The sequence below is a fragment of the Salmo trutta genome, chromosome 18, assembly GCF_901001165.1.
Source record: "Salmo trutta chromosome 18, fSalTru1.1, whole genome shotgun sequence".
Taxonomy (NCBI): Eukaryota; Metazoa; Chordata; class Actinopteri; order Salmoniformes; family Salmonidae; genus Salmo; species Salmo trutta.
In genome coordinates, this window is record NC_042974.1 from 48523255 (window position 1) to 48540332 (window position 17078).

Sequence of the window (17078 nt, forward strand, 5' to 3'; positions counted from 1 at the left end):
ACCAACCCCTCGGACAGTATTGAGGAGTACACTTCGGGAACGTTCAAGAAGATGGGGTTCTTTCTGCACTGCAGCCAGTAGAATGACCTGGGGGGACATATGAATACAAAAAGTATTCCCTCGTTATGCCGATCACAACTTATTTATCTCATAATCACGACATAACAAAAGTGGACATATTGATGATAGATTGACAGTATGGCTGCGCCGGCAGATCCCATGGTGGATCAGAGCATATGATTTTAGTGATTGCGACACTAAGGGATGGTACTGTATATTTCATTTTAACATCATGCTTTCGTTTGTGTTTGGAGCTCATTATCAATTTATAAGTTATAAGCAAGCAAAATGTCCCTCACCTTGAGCAAAAGCTCTTGGGGCATCAAAGCCCTTGTAGGGAATTTATGCCTAGAACGATGCCTGACAGGCAAATCTGTCTCCCAGGCTGTGTGTCACCCCTAAATTGCATGCAAGAAAAAACGCAGCTAACTTTATTAGTATTGTGAACGAGCTAGCTAACTAAACTCAGCAAAAAAAGAAACGTCCTCTCACTGTCAACTGCGTTTATTTTCAGCAAACTTAACATGTGTAAATATTTGTATGAACATAACCAGATTCAACAACTGAGACATAAACTGAACAAGTTCCACAGACAAGTCACTAACACAAATTGAATAATGTGTCTCTGAACAAAGGGGAGGGTCAAAATCAAAAGTAACAGTATCTGGTGTGGCCATCAGCTGCATTAAGTATTGCAGTGCATCTCCTCCTCATGGACTGCACCAGATTTACCCGTTCTTGCTGTGAGATGTTACCCCACTCTTCCACCAAGGCAAATTCCCGGACATTTCTGGGGGGAATGGCCCTCACCCTCCGATCCAACATGTCCCAGACGCCCTCAACCTCCAAATCAATCCCGCTCCAGAGTCTCCAGAGTATGTTATGCTCATTCCTTCGACGATAAACGCAAATCCATCAGTGAAGAGCACTTTTTGCCAGTCCTGCCTGGTCCAGCGACGGTGGTTTGTGCCCATAGGCGACGTTGTTGCTGGTGAGGACCTGACTTACAACAGGCCTACAAGCCCTCAGTCCAGCTTCTCTCAGCCTATTGCGGACAGTTTGAGCACTGATGATTGTGCGTTCCTGGTGTAACTCGAGCAGTTGTTGTTGCCATCGTGTTATCCAATTGGTAGTAGTTACAGTCTTGTCTCATCGATGCAACTCCCGTACGGACTCTGGAGAGGCGAAGGTCGAGAGCCATGCGTCCTCCGAAACACAACCCAACCAAGCCACACTGCTTCTTGACACAATGCACATCCAACCCTTTAGCCAGCCGCACCAATGTCGGAGGAAACACCGTACACCTGGCGACCTGGTCAGCGTGCACTGCGCCCGGCACAGGAGTCGCTAGTGCACAATGAGACAAGGATATCCCTGCTGGCCAAACCCTCCCCAACCTGGACGACGCTGGGCCAATTGTGCGCCGCCCAATGGGCCTCCCGGTCGCGGCCGGCTGCGACAAAGCCTGGGCTCGAACCAAGAATCTCTGGTGGCACAGCTAGCACTGCGATGCAGTGCCTTAGACCACTGCGCCACCCGGGAGGCAGAGCTGTTAGTGTCTTAACGACTGTTCCACAGGTGCATGTTCATTAATTGTTCATTGAACAAGCATGGGAAACAGTGTTTAAACCCTTTACAATGAAGATCTGTGAAGTTATTTGATTTTTTACGAATTATCTTTGAAAGACAGGATCCTGAAAAGGGGATGTTTATTTTTTTGCTGAGTTTAGTTAGCTAGGTAGTCTTGTTAGCCAGTTAGCTAGCTTGTTATCTATGGTGGTTGTTAGCTTGCATAACTGATATACATACAGTTGAAGTCGCAAGTTTACATACACTTAGGTTGGAGTCATTAAAACTCGTTTCTACTCCACAAATTTCTTGTTAACAAACTATAGTTTTGGCAAGTCGGTTAGGACATCTACTTTGTGTATGACACAAGTAATTTTTCCCACAGTTGTTTACATACAAATGATTTCACTTATAAATCACTGTATCACAATTCCAGTGGGTCAGAAGTTTACATACACTAAGTTGACTGTGCCTTTAAACAGCTTGTAAAATTCCAGAAAATGATTTCATGGCTTTAGAAGCTTCATCATTTGAGTCAATTGGAGGTGTACCTGTGGATGTATTTCAAGGCCTACCTTGTATTTCAAGGCCTATCCCAAACGTGAAGCACGGGGGTGGGAGCATCATGTTGTGGGGGTGCTTTGCTGCAGGAGGGACTGGTGCATTTCACAAAATAGATGACATCATGAGGAAGGAAAATTATGTTATTCTGGTTATTCTTTAAAAGTGCCTTCCTCACCATCTTAAATAAGCATGCTCCATTCCAAAAATGTAGAACCAGGAATAGATATAACCCTTGGTTCACTCCAGACCTGTCTGGCCTTGACCAGCACACAAACATCCTGTGGCGTTCTGCATTAGAATCGAATAGCCCCCGTGATATGCAACTTTTGAGGGAAGTTAGGAACCAATATACACAGGCAGTTATAAATCATTCTCTCTGCTATTATTCTGACATTTCACATTCTTAAAATAAAGTGGTGATCCTAACTGACCTAAAACAGGGATTTTTTACAAGGATTAAATGTCAGGAATTGTGAAAAACTGAGTTTAAATGTATTTTCCATGGCATTAATCGTAAGAGTAGGGGTGTTAACCCCGGTTATCTGTATCAATTTCCAATCTGGCCCTCATACCATCTTGGCCACCTAGTCATCCCCAGCTTCCAATTGGCTCATTCATCCCCCCTCCTCTCCCCTGTAACTATTCCTCAGGTCATTGTTGTAAATGAGAATGTGTTCTCAGTCAACTTACCTGGTAAAATAAGGCATCATTCAGGGTTTAAATGCCCCGCATTGTGAACAACACAGTTGCAGGGCTCCTTGATGAACTGGTTGTTGTGCATCTGAGCAAATGTATGGATGATCTGTGGTACTTTTGATTATCTCATGATCTCGACAATAAAAATATTGTTATGTTGTGATCACAAGAAAATTATCTTGTGATCTCGACAAAACTTATGTTATGTAGTGTTCATGAGATAAATAAGTTGTGATCTCGACATAAGGAACAATTTTCTTATTTATATATCCTCTCTAGACTTCCATATAAAATAGAGGAGGGTTGTCTTACCTTTGTTTTGCTTTGGGGAGGGTTGGAGATGGAGGTCTTCACAGGTCCAACAGATCCAAAATTTTGAAGAGGGTCCAGGTACTCTATTCAGACTTTTGTCTCGGATCTGGGTGGGTCTGATATAATTGCCATAGTCTCGGGTATGTGCAATTAAAATTAATTTACTGGCTGGACACGATTGGACCCGACATTTGTTTTATCATTATTATTATATATCATTATTATAGGCCTATTTAAGAATCTAAACCAGTTCTTTAAATATGTAAAAATATTTTTCTTTCATTTTGTTGAGACATTTTCAGTGGCGAAATTAAGTTCGTACTGTCTTTTTAATTTTGTGCTCCGTATTTAGTCTAGTTTAAGATATGTCTATTGGGGCCTCCCGAGTGGCGCAGCGGTCTGGGGTTCGACACGGGTTCTATCCCAGGCTGTGTCGTAGCCGGCCGTGACTGGGAGACCCATGAAGCGGCGCACAATTGTCCCAGCGTTGTCCGGTTTATGGAGGGTTTGGCCAGCCGGGATGTCCATGTCCCATCACGCTCTAGCGACTCCATGTGGCGGGCAGTGCGGCTTGGCAGGGCTGTGTTTCTGAGGACGCATGGCTCTTGACCTTCAGCTCTGCCGAGTCCAGAGTTGCAGCGATGGAACAAGACTGTAACTACCAATTGGAAATCACGAAAAAGGGATTAAAAAAAACAACTAAGATAGGTCTATAGGTGTCTTCCTTTATATTTATTTTTAAGGCCTACAGTGCCTTCGGAAAGTATTCAGACCACTTCACTTTTTCCACATTGTTATGTTACAGCATTATACTAAAATTGATTAAATTGTTTTTTTTGCCCCATCAATCTACACATCAATGACAAAGCAAAAACAGATGTTGAAATTTTTGCTAAAAAAACAACAAAAAAAAACGTAAATATCACATTTACAAAAGTATTCAGACTCTTTACTCAGTACTTTGTTGAAGCACCTTTGGCAGTGATTACAGCATTGGGTCTTCTTGGGTATGACGCTTGGCACACCTGCATTTAGGGAGTTTCTCCCCTTCTTTTCTGCAGATCCTCTCAAGCTCTGTCAGGTTGGATGGGGAGCGTTGCTGCACAGCTATTTTCAGGTCTCTCCAGAGATGTTCGATCGGGTTCAAGTAAGAGCTCTGGCTGGGCCACTCAAGGACATTCAGAGACTTGTCCCGAAGCCACTCCTGCTTTGTCTTGGCTGTGTGCTTAAGGTCGTTGTCCTGTTGGAAGGTAAACCTCCCATTCTCACATCCTTCTCTGCAGATCCTCTCAAGCTCTGTCAGGTTTGATGGGGAGCGTTGCTGCACAGCTTTTTTTAGGTCTCTCCAGAGACGTTTGATCGGGTTCAAGTCTGGGCTCCAGCTGGGCCACTCAAGGACATTCAGAGACTTGTCCCGAAGCCACTGCTGCATTGTCTTGGGTGTGTACTTTGGGTCATTGGCCTGTTGGAAGGTGAACCTTCGCCCCAGTCTGAGGTCCTGAGCGCTCTGGAGCAGGTTTTCATCAAGGATCTCTCTGTACTCAGTAGTGTAATGTACTTAAATAAAAATACTTTAAAGTACTATTTAAGTAGTTTTATGGGGTATCTGCACTTTACTACTTATATTGTTGGTTACTTTTACTTCACTACATTCCTAAAGAAAATAAAGTACTTTTTACTCCATACATTTTCCCTGACACCCAAAAGTACTCAATACACTTTGACAGGAAAATGGTCCAATTCACACACTTATCAAGAGAACATCCCCAGTCATCCCTACTGCCTCTGATCTGGCGGACTCACTAAACACTAAACGCTTAGTTTGTAAATGATGTCTGAGTGTTGGAGTGTGCCCCTGGCTCACCGTCAATAAAAATAAACAAGAAAATTGTGCTGTCTGGTTTGCTTAATATAAGGAATTTGAAATTATTTATACTTTCACAATTGATACGTCAGTACATTTGAACAATTCCATTTATTTTTGATACTTAAGTATATTTAAAACCAAATACTTTTAGACTTTTATTCAAGTAGTATTTTACTGGGTGACTTTCACTTTTATGAGTAATTTTCTATTAAGGTATCTTTACTCAAGTATGATAATTGAGTACTTTTTCCTCCACTGTCTGTACTTTGCTCCGTTCATCTTTCCCTCGATCCTGACTAGTCTCCCTGCCACTGAAAAACACCCCCACAGCATGCTGCCACCACCATGCTTCACTCTAGGGATGGTACCAGGTTTTCTCCAGACGTGACGCTTGGCATTCAGGCCAAAGAGATCAATCTTGGTTTCATCAGACCAGAGAATCTTATTTCTCATGGTCTGAGCCTTTAGGTGCCTTTTGGCAAACTCCAAGCGGGCTGTCATGCCTTTTACTGAGGAGTTGCTTCGATCTGGCCACTCTACCATAAATGCCTGATTGGCGGAGTGCTGCAGAGATGGTCATCTTTCTGTAAGTTTCCCCCATCTCCACAGAGGAACTCTAGAGCTCTGCCAGAGTGACCATTGGGTTCTTGGTCACCTCCCTGACCAAGGCCCTTCTCCCCCGATTGCTCAGTTTGGAAGGACGGCCAGCTCTAGGAAGAGTCTTGGTGGTTCCAAACTTCTTCCATTTAAGAATGATGGAGGACACAGTGTTCTTGGGGACCTTTAATGCTGCAGAGACTTTTTGGTACCCTTCCCCAGATCTGTGCCTTGACACAATCCTGTCTTGGAGCTTATACAGACAATTATTTTGACCTCATAGCTTGGTTTTTGCTCTGACATGTACCGTCAACTGTGGAACCTTATATAGACAGGTGTGTGCCTTTCCAAATCATGTCCAATCAATTGAATTGACCGCAGGTGGACTCAAATCAAGTTGTTGAAAAATCTCAAAGATGATCAATGGAAACAGGATGCACCTGAGCTCAATTTCGAGTCTCATAGCAAAGGGTCTGAATACTTATTTATATAAAGTATTTGTTTTTATTTGAATACATTTGCACAAAAAAAACGTTTTGCTTTGTCATTATGGGGTATTGTGTGTAGATTGTAAAAATGTGGAAAAGTCAAAGGGTCTGAATACTTCCCGAAGGCACACTATATGCATGCAGTGCCCTGATGCATTTTGTGCTCAAATCAATGACAGCTGAACTTTGAGGTGGACATTTCTTGTTTTAGGAAAGTAAAAACCAATAAAACAATAGGCTAGTGTTGTCATGATACCAACATTTTACTAACGATACGAGACCTGGCCAAGTATCACTATACAGAGAGAAGGAAAAAAAAATCAGGTTTGCGGTTCGCTCGGTCCCCCGACACTTGTTCCCGTTTTCTAAATGTTATGCGCTTAAAACAAATGATAAATAAATGTTATGCGCTTCACATAAAACATGTCACTGATACACTTCCACTCAATACAACACATATTGAATTTAACTTCGCACTGTTCACTGTATAATATAATCCTCCATAGAATGGCTAATTTGCTCATATTTGCAAAGGTTTACCTGTGATTTGGCTGGAGGAGTGGGAGGAAGGAATATATACTGAACAAAAATATAAACGCAACATGTAAAGTGTTGGTCCCATGTTACATGAGCTGAAATAAAAGATTCCAGAAATGTTCCATACGCACAAAAAAGCTTATTTCTCTAAAAGGTTGTGCACAAATCTGTTTACATTCCTGTTAAGTAGAATTTCGCCTTTGACAAGAATAATCGCAGTTTTCTTTCAAGTGAATACACAATTCTACTCAGCACAATAGCCCTGTGATTTAAATGTTTCATTCCATTTGGGTCAGTTGTGGGTCTACTTTCCAGTTAAGGTGTAGAAAGTCACAGTAGCAGGCATGCTTTATGTGTGGCATAAATACAACCAGTCACAATGTTTGGCTCTGATTAGGCTACTTCCAGTCTCCAGTAGGCTATCTACGCACGTTCGTCCAAAATATAATTTCAGCATCCGAACTGTGCAGAGGCTATTTGATCGAGAAACATCTGTTACAAAATACAGAAAAGTGTGATGACATTCAGATTGTCAAGCCAAGCCTTCGATGCTGAGTTGACCTACAAGGTAAGGAGGATTGTTGGCCCATTTTCTGTTTGTTGAGATTGACAGTATTTTATTGTGGTGTTGAAAATGCAAACCCGGATATTAATGTGACAAAGTCAGATTGCTTCGCCTTTTGGTTGTGTGGTGCATTGGCACAGAAACCTATCAGTGGAAAATTTGATGCATATATTTTATTTATAAATATACCATCAAAATGTTGAACATCTGATTTCTACCTAGCTGATCATTGTCTGCAGACGGCTTTGATCTGTAATGTAATAGCCAGGGAGAGTTAGCTCGTCCGTGGTGGTCAGCGAACCCTCAACCTTCTGGCCTGTAGCCATGCGCGGCATCAACTGTGCCACAAAAGTATGCTACATTCTTTTGGAGGGAACCATCGCTAATTTATTTGACAATATCCAGACATCCAATGATTGAAATTTTAACATCAAAGAGAAAGAAAATTATTAACATCTTTATTAAATAAAATAAAAAGCTCTGAACATGTGATAAAGATGCCTACATGGTATGCCTCAATCTTTATAGTTCACAAATAATGTTGTTACTACAGTTATTACTGTGTAATCACATCGGTACAACCCTGTCTTGAAGTGTTGTTGAAAGTAGCTGATATGTTACACATAAAACAAAAAACAAAATGCCATAAACCAAATTAATGACAGGTTCCCAGAAAATAACATTCGCTGATCAGTATTCCAGAAGGCTTCTTTTGAGCGCTTCCTCCATCTCTGTGAAGATACGTTGGGGAGGAAGGGGAAACGATAACAATAATGTCAATAACAATAATGTCAACTTCAATAAGACATGCTGCAGCACATAACTTGGTCAGTGTCTAGTGTTGTGACAATCTCAAAACCATCCAAAAAAGTGTTCACACAGTTCTCTACAGCAACTACAAACCACCCACTATCTGAATGTCCCAGTGTGCATTTAATGTTACTATGATTTGATTAGGCATACTCACACTGAGGTTATTCTTCAAGCATGTAATGCTGGTAAAAAAGAGAAGTATCATCTTGTTTTTATTTTGCTACACCTACATGGCCTGGGCAACAGCTTCAAAGCTGACAGACAGAACCTTTCTGGCCATTCAAACAAGGCATCGTGCAAACGGTTAAAGCAAATGTAACTAATGAAAAAGTCCTCAAATAAACAAAGATAAATAAAAGGTGTTACACACCAATATCAAAGTCAGCTGGCTCTCTTGCTTCTTCCACACTTAAAGCCAAGACACGCTTCATCTCCTCATCAGATTCATCTGAAACAAGGAAAATTGACAAAAAACAAGAGATTCTCTGTTTAAAAAAATAAATAAAAAATGTCCAAGAAACCTTCTATAGCTATATAATGGCTACGACAGATGTCATTCACCAAATCACTGAACAGATGGGAAGACAAGAAAAAATCATCACCTCCATGAGCTTCAGTGCCATCTCTGACCTCATCCAAGTTCATAGCAATGGCATGTTTCACATCTTCAAACTCCTCCTCTATAAAATACAAATACAGTAATAAATCAAATCAGTTTTCTAAGAGCAGAAAGGTCAGTGGAGTGGAAATTAATCATGGAAGATAGTCCAAAGCAGACTTGCCATTCACTTCTGGTTTGATCTCCACAGCAACCAGTGTCTTGACAGCGGAGGAAGCTGCTGCCTTCCCCGTATGACTCTCACCTCCATCCCTGGAGCTCGAGCAAGGCTCCAGAGGGCAGTGCTGGGAGTGGTAGTGGTTATGGAAACTGGGAACGTCCTTATGACTCTCCTGACAGGATCCACAAACCACGTCAAAGGTATTCTCTAGCCCCAAGGCTTTGTGTTGAGAGTGGACATGAGTCTTTATCTGGGCAAAGGAGGACACCTGGACGTCGCATGGTGCACACACGTAGCTGCATTCGTCTTCACTGGATAGCCGCTTCATGCATCGTGTGAAGGTAGCCTTCCTTTCCTCTTTGTCCTTTTCTGATGACATGCATGGACACAGACATTCATGCCTTTCACTGGCTGTTGCCAATGGACTGGAGTTTTCGGCCTCAGTGGGTCTATCAACCTCAGGCTCATCCATGCGGTAGTAGTCCTTACTGTGAAGGCCCCTATAGTGCTCTTGGAACTCCCCCTCAGTGTCATACTCCATGCTGTCACAGAGCCCGCAGAAGTACCGCGTCACTATTTGGTTGCTGTGCTCGTTCACACAGTGCCTGCGTACTGTGGCCTCCTTGAAGTACTTCTGTGGGCAGTGGCCACAAGCAAACCTCTGGAAACTGTGGTTGCTCACGTCTCTGCAGTGCTTGTGCACAGCTTGCTCCGAGTTAAAGATGTCCTCACACATCCTGCAAATCCACCTCTCGTCCTGTTTGGGAAGAGGTGTGGGAGTTGTAGTTGTAGTCCTGATATCAGTGAGGGCGCTGGGTCTGGGTCTGCCACTGGTGGAGGGTTTGGCATAGGGAATGGGAGCAGGCTCCTCGTCCGATACCTCTCTCTCCCTGAAGTAAGTGTGTCCACTGTGGGCCTCTGACACATGCAACAGGATGTCCTCGTGACGCGGCATGTCAACCTTGCACAGCCGGCAGTGGAAGAGGAAGTTTGAGAGGTGGGCACCGCCGTGAAAACGGCTCATGTGCAGGCGAGTGATGGATGACTCGCCCATATGCTTTCCACACACGCCACATTGATGGAAGATCCGATTGGCAGCAAAAAGGTGCTTGCTGGCCATGGCCTCCTCTGAAAAGCGCTGACCACACTCACAAAACCACGCCACTATCAAGCAACTCCTTGAGGTCCCAGCGCTGCCATTCAAAGCTCCCCCGCGTCTCTGGCGCTTGGCTGGGGATCCAACAGAATCACCTCTCTCCTTGTCCCTTTTCCGAGAGGGGGTTACAGGACCTTTTGACTGTTTGGGCCGTGACGTCGCTGCAGCCCTCTTGGCGTGTTGGATTTCATAGAAATTGCTGTAGTGCAGAATTGCCTTTTCCATGGTGCAGTTGACCTCAGTATTGTGCTGACTCAATTCTTTATGCCTCTCAACATCACCTTGGTTGAGGAACAGTTTGCAACACACAGCGCACTGGCCCAGCACTTGTAGTTGCTTCATGACCTGCACCACTGTTTTCTCTGCCTCAGCCCTGGCAGCGCCCTGTCTGCATTGCACACTGAGGCAGAAAGGGAACAAACAACAAGCAGAGATAACATTAACGAAATTACAAATGAGATCATCTATCCATTAGGGCCGGAACGATACCAATATTGCGATACTCGTTAGTATCGTGGCAAGGAAACAAAACTTCTTTAGGAAAACAGCCTGAATGTTGGAAACAAAACATTATATTGTGATCCAGTCACATTTATTTATTTTCCAAGCTACAGCACACAATATATTACATATTTCCATTTTTGCCATGCAAAGAATATTGCAATACTGGTATCGTCAAAGCCCTATTATCCATATGATGGAAGTGAGGGTTACAATCAAGGCCGAGGCTGCGGTGCCAAAGGATCTTGCAGACATTGATTCAGCTTTGATCGAACTTTATTAAACGAGCACCATTCATCAATGAAATTCACCAGAGTAGCCTGTTCTCTGGGCAGCCGAACAAGTAGAGCAGAGTGTAAAGTAGGGAATCCCGTACATGCACAGAAGCTTCGGATCTTTAGCTATTGGAAAGAGGGTGCCACTCTGTAAAATATGTATGTCCATGGTTATTTTTGTTTGTCTGTGTATAAGACGATAAATGTAATTACACTTTACCTGCCTATTTAACAACCATGTAATTGTATGTACACTAACACCATACTGACTTTAAAAGTATACTAATAACACATACCGGTATATAAACTTACTTGAAGTGGGCCTGTGCTTCCATGTGTGAGTTAAGCCCCTTCTGGCATGTCGTACATCTCACGCTGAATGAAACTTCCTTACACAAAGCAATGAGACGATTCTTTGCATATCGTGGGAAGGGAACTGGCAATGCTGTCCCTTTAGTTTCTTTTATCCAGAAACAGAACAAAATATCTGGTTACACGTTTCAATGGATGATACAAAGAAATAACTATTTCTTGAGCTGCATTGTTGGTTAAGTAAGCATTTCACGGTAAGGTCTACACCTGTTGTAATTGGTGCATGTGACAAATAAAATTTTATTTTATTTATTTAATAGCAGTGTATTGGCCGTTATCCTTTCCAAGCACTATTCATTCACACAAAATATTTGCTCTATAGAAATGCCACAAACTGCATAATTTATTTTTAAAGAGTCGATATGCCCCAAATATTTGCTCTCCCTGTCTAAATACAATTACCCGGGGCGTAATATCTAGCTTTGACGCTGATTAATATCCTTGTAAATATATATATATATGACTAAAGATTATTTACAGAGGAACAGGCAGTTGAGGCTTACCACTCATGATGATGGACTGAGAGAAGTGGTTTTTGGCCGACATATGCTGGAGGCACTCGTCCCTGATGTAAAAGAGGAGATAGCAGGCAGGGCAGGCGAAGCACACGATCGGCTGGCAGGTCTGAGTGTGGTCATGGTCTTCATCAGGGGAGGACAACTTAAGAAAATTAGAATAGATAATTGTTACACACAGTACAAGTTTAAGACTTTGTCCGGATTGAAATCTGTATCCAATATCTGTGGCTGAAAATAAATTAATACTTTAATATCCTTATTTTAGTTTAAGAGACAATATAGTATGGCAATCACTGAAGAACAAACTAGTTCGAGACTATCCCATCACAGTACCTGAAACATCTTGTTTCTTATAGTCGTGGCTGAACGAGGTCATGGATATACATCTTGCTGGTTTTTCTATGCATCGTCAAGATCGGAAGGCAGACTCGGGTAAGACAAAGGGAGGAGGGGTGTGTCTCCCTGGTGCGCGATCAGTTGGTGCGCAATCTCTAATGTTAAGGAAGTCTGGAGTTTTTACTCACACGAGTTAGAATACCCCATGATAAACTGCAGACCATACTATTTACCAAGAGAGTTTATCAATATTTTTCATAGCTGTCTTTTTACCACCATAAACCGATGCTGGCACTAAGACCTCACTCAATGACGAAGCGGACGAGAAGCTACCACATATGTTCGGGGATTCATCCGATAACATTGAGGAGTTTACCACATCAGTCACCAGCTTCATTAATAAGTGCATCGATGACGACGTCCTCACAGTGACATACATACACTGAATAAAAATATAAAACGCAACATGTAAAGTGTTGGGCCCATGTTTCATGAGCTGAAATAAAAAAATCCCAGAAATGTTCCATACACAAAAACATCTCTCAAATTGTGCACAAATTTGTTTACAACCCCGTTAGTGAGCAGTTCTGCTTTGCCAAGATAATCCATCCACCTGTATGGTGTGGCATATCAAGAAGCTAATTAAATAGTATAATCAAAACACAGGGGCACCTAGTGCGGGGGACAATAAAAAGCCACTTTAAAATGTGCAATTGTGTCACACAACACCACAAGTATGTATCAAGTTGAGGGAGCGTGAAATTGGCATGTTGACTGAAGGAATGTCCACCAGAGCTGTTGCCAGAGAATTGAATGTTCATCTCTCTACCATAAGCTGCCTCCAACGTTGTTTTAAAGAATTTGGCAGTATGTCCAACGAGCCTCACCACCGCAGACCATGTGTAACCATGCCAGCCCAGAACCTCAACATCCAGCTTCTTCATCTGCAGGATCGTCTGAGACCAGCCACCCGGACAGCTGATGAAACTGAGGAGTATTTCTGTCTGTAATAAAGCCCTTTTGTTGGGAAAAACTCATTCTGACTGGCTTGGCTGCCAAGTGGGTTGGCCTGGCTGCCAAGTGAGTTGGCCTGGCTGCCAAGTTGGTTGGCCTATGCCCTCCAAGGCCCACCCATGGCTGCACCCCTGCCCAGTCATGTGAAATCCATAGAATAGGGCCTAATTACATTATTTCATATGACTGATTTCCTTATATGAACTGTAACACAGTTAAATCTTTGAAATTGTTGCTTTTATATTTTTGTCACAATGTATGAAATCAACATTTGAAGCATAGTTATTGGACAATTGCTCTTTTGGATGGCAATTCATGAAAATTCAGTGTAGGAAAAATTACTGTTTTTCAGTTCCTCGCTGTAAAACAGTACATCGGCAGATATATCAGTAAGTTGTCCACCCCAAAAATCGGATTCAGACCCCCCCCCCCCCAAAAGAAGTCCCAAAAAATGTACAATGGACTGTTCTCTCTGCTACCGCATGGCAAGCAAGACCAGTGCACAGAGTCTGGAACCAACAAAACCCTGAACAGCTTCTACCCCCAAGCCATAAGACTGCTAAACAAGGCTGCTAAATAGCTAATCAAATGGCTACCCGGACTACCCTTTTTGCACCAACTCTCTTGTACTGACTATATGCACACACACACTGTATTCTACCCACACACATACATAGACACACATAAAATCCACACTGTCACCACACACTCACTACATACACTGCTGCTACAGCAAAGTCTATTATCTATCCTGTTATCTATCCTGTCTATTATCTATCCTGTTGCCTAGTCAGTTTAGTTCCAATGTGTACATGACTACCCCAAATCGACTTGCTACTGGTACTCCCTGTATATAGCCATGTTTGTTATTTGTAATTGTTATTCACGGTGTATTTATTCCTTGTCACTATTTATATTTGATATTTTTCTCTGCATTGCTGGAAAAGGACCCGTAAGTAAGTATTTTCACTGTTAGTCTATACCTGTTAACAAAGCATGTGACAAATAAAATAAGATTCCATTTTTGATTTGGGTAACAGCTAAATGCTGCTCTCTACTGCTTTGGTAGTGATAGATGTCAACACTATTTTCTTAGTGATCATTTTGAGGTCCTCCATCCAATAACAAAATATGTTGCAGGAATGTGAAGTATTGTTACACTGTTTATGTTTTCAACCTCCTACTGAGAACCAAACAGGAAGGCACTACTGTGTGAAGGTGGTTGACCGGACTACCAAAACGGCATTCAAAAATTATATTTTTCCCTAATGGTATTTGATTCCTTTACTTTAGGGCTATTGGTAGGTATAATTATTGCATAGAGCACATTTGAATGACAGCGGTAACTGAACACAATTGAATGTGCAGCCATTTCTAACAGTACTTGATTTTACAGGCATAACCAACCTTTGACTGCTGATGCACCTTCCAAGCTTCTTTGGTTTCAAAATGAAGACCACAAGCAACGCAAGCAAACAGCTCGGTTGGGCTTCCTTTCAGGTAGATGGTCGGGTCACAAGGAGAGTGGTCAAACCTGCAGACAGAAAAAAAGGTTTTCAGGGCTAAATTAAAAGTAGGTTGTTTATTATGTATAATGGTTATAGAAATATAAATCTCATAATTTAACCTTTTCAAGTGACCTTCTAGGAGAGGTACGTTGTCATAAACCCGACCACAGTTGATCACTGGACAGGTATGTGTGGATGAGCTGCTGGTGGGAAAGGGGACCTGTCTGCGTCTCCAGCTAGCTCCAGTATTGATGACCCCAGGTTTCACACCTAAGAACAGACAATGGTAAGACTGAGATCCTGCTTTTCTACCAAATTAAATGACATTTCATGTGTGCCTGTAGCGCCGACTTCTGGGCCGTGTTCACAAAGCATCACATTGTAAGAGTGCTGATCTAGGATCAGTTTTGAACATGGGCCCAGATCTGAAGTTCAAAAAAAAAGCCTTCCGAGGCTAACTAGACTACATTACCTGGCATCTTTAACCACATATCCACACAGCGCTTGGCGTCATATGCGTTACCATTGGGACTAAATGCCAGCTCCTGCTGTCCATGAGCCTTTTGTGAGATTTGCTTCTCCTGAAATAAGGCAAGCATTGACATGACCAATATGAAGAACTGTGAAAAGAGACAATAGCACCCACAAAAGACAAATACACAACAAGCTGCAATGGCTAATATGATGATCATACCAGTTTGAACTTTTCGTCCTTACCTTGAAGGCTTTACACTTCTCTGCTCTTTCCTTTTTCGCCACAGCCACTTGGCGAGCTAGTCTGTCCAAAGTTGAGGTGACCTGAGCTTTCTGTCGGTCAATCTCATCTTCAATCTTAACAATAATACAAAAAAGGTACACAAAACATATTACATACATAACAATAACATGTAACTTTTTTGAACTGGTCTTCCAATCACCTTTCCATGTCATTACAGTTTGTATTAAATGTATTATCTTTCACTTGACACACTCACTGTCTCGGCTGTGGGTAAACTTCCATCGTCTTCCCCATCACTCAGTAAATCAATACATTCCAGTACAGGTCTAAGTGGAGCCTCCTAAAACGACATAGTTAAATGGATGAGACACTGTCTGATACTGTGTCATTCAAACACTTGACTCTTTTGGACACTGTCTTAAAAGGTCTGTTTTTTCTTGACAGTTGTATAAAAATATACTGACTCACACTAACAAAGTTATGGTCAATTTCATTTAAACTAATGCATTGGATGAAAATGTTTAATGTTAATGATTACCCCTAACTTTCCTGGAAAGGTGAATGGCAACATAGCTAGTAGAGAAACCTTTGAACCTTGTTCCTACAAATGACAAATCACTTACTGACACAAACTCCACCTCATCTTCATAATTTGCTCCAATTGGGGAGGACATTGATTTTATCTGGAGGAAATAATTACATAAAAAACAGACAACTCAACCAAATCGCACAGATAATCAACAACGTTGTCAAAATTATTATCTATCAACGTCTTCAGTATTATGTCTGGCTGGGCGGATGACAAATGGCTACATTGTTACAATGTTAACGTTCGCTATCTAGCTACAATTTAACTATTGTTTGTTTTCATGCAAGCCTACTCCAATCTGCCATCACGTGTGGGTTCAAGACTAGTTAGCTATAATCCCTTCTAGCACTAGTGTGAATGACTGCTCCAACACTTATGCTGACTAGCTAGTTAGCTAGCTAGTTGAAACTTCGAAGAAAACACGTTAGACAGCTTGCTTACTGTACTTAGCTAGCTAGCTAGCTAACGATAGTTGGCGGGTTAGTGCACAACAAGCAGTTCGGTAGCTATATCTCTAAATGAATACAAATATTCGGTAAACAATGTAACTAGCCAACTAGTTTGAGAGATAACTAGCTAGCTAATTATCGTTAAGGTAAATTATGAAAATAATAAGCACGAGCAGACACTCACAAAATTGCGTTTTCGCGCAAAAGGGACTGTTGATCTTCTGCGGGTGTTCCTGGGATGTGGAGTTCCAATGAAAGGCTCACGGCGGGGCTGCAGCCGCATTGTGGGGAAAAGAGGAAAAATTATTCGTCCTCGTCATTAATTCATTAATTATGAAGGCAATTATTTTTCTTGGAAAAAAATTACACTTTTGATATTTTAGTAAAAATAAAATATAAATTATTGAACATAATTTTCAATCCATGTCAAATACTCAATGTCAAAAACGTCCTCTGTGCTTTATCTTAGCCAGCTGGCCTACTAGCAATTTTCTATTTAGCAGAGTAATTTCATGACAAATGGGCCTATACTAGGCCTATGTGTTATTACAGCCTAGCCTTATAGCCTAAATGGCCTTTTTTCATCCTACAGTAATCTAATCATGTATCAGAGACTATACATTTAAGCAGGTTAATGATAGAGACTGATCATGATTCCCGGGCTGACACCTTTACATATCTTCCATCTGCAACATCTGTGCTGTGCTGAGCTCAGAGATGCATGATGCTTACTCCCCCTGCTTGAGTTGTAAAAAAGCTCTTCGGCTGAGTCATGGATTGATGCTTTAAAATACG

The 17078-nt window shown here is 41.9% G+C and overlaps 1 protein-coding gene across 2 annotated transcripts; it reads right to left on the reverse strand.

Annotated features, from left to right (window-relative positions):
* Positions 1-7410: 7410 nt before the first annotated feature.
* LOC115153425 (E3 SUMO-protein ligase ZNF451) lies at positions 7411-16581 on the reverse strand. 2 transcript variants are annotated; one of them, XM_029698861.1, is made up of 14 exons: positions 16468-16581; positions 15869-15928; positions 15502-15585; positions 15245-15358; positions 15000-15108; positions 14647-14797; positions 14427-14553; positions 11655-11811; positions 11092-11239; positions 8851-10403; positions 8671-8748; positions 8439-8516; positions 8223-8250; positions 7411-7986 (listed from the first exon to the last, which is right to left on the reverse strand). In XM_029698861.1, the coding sequence occupies exons 1-13, from the start codon at positions 16564-16566 to the stop codon at positions 8237-8239; spliced, it is 2772 nt and encodes a 923-aa protein (XP_029554721.1). In that variant the 5' UTR covers positions 16567-16581; the 3' UTR covers positions 7411-7986; positions 8223-8236. The 2 variants fall into 2 exon arrangements, with proteins under 2 accessions (XP_029554721.1, XP_029554720.1); XM_029698860.1 differs by lacking the exon at positions 8223-8250.
* Positions 16582-17078: the final 497 nt, after the last annotated feature.

Excerpts from the sequence above, each read along its gene's own strand:
- LOC115153425 (XM_029698860.1), bottom strand. The coding sequence starts at position 16,566 with ATGCGGCTGCAGCCCCGCCGTGAGCCTTTCATTGGAACTCCACATCCC. Across the intron at positions 15,586-15,868 it reads ATGAGGTGGAGTTTGTGTCA|GAGGCTCCACTTAGACCTGT; the intron begins GTAAGTGATTTG and ends ATGTCGTTTTAG. Across the intron at positions 11,812-14,426 it reads AGGTGCATCAGCAGTCAAAG|TTGTCCTCCCCTGATGAAGA; the intron begins GTTGGTTATGCC and ends AATTTTCTTAAG.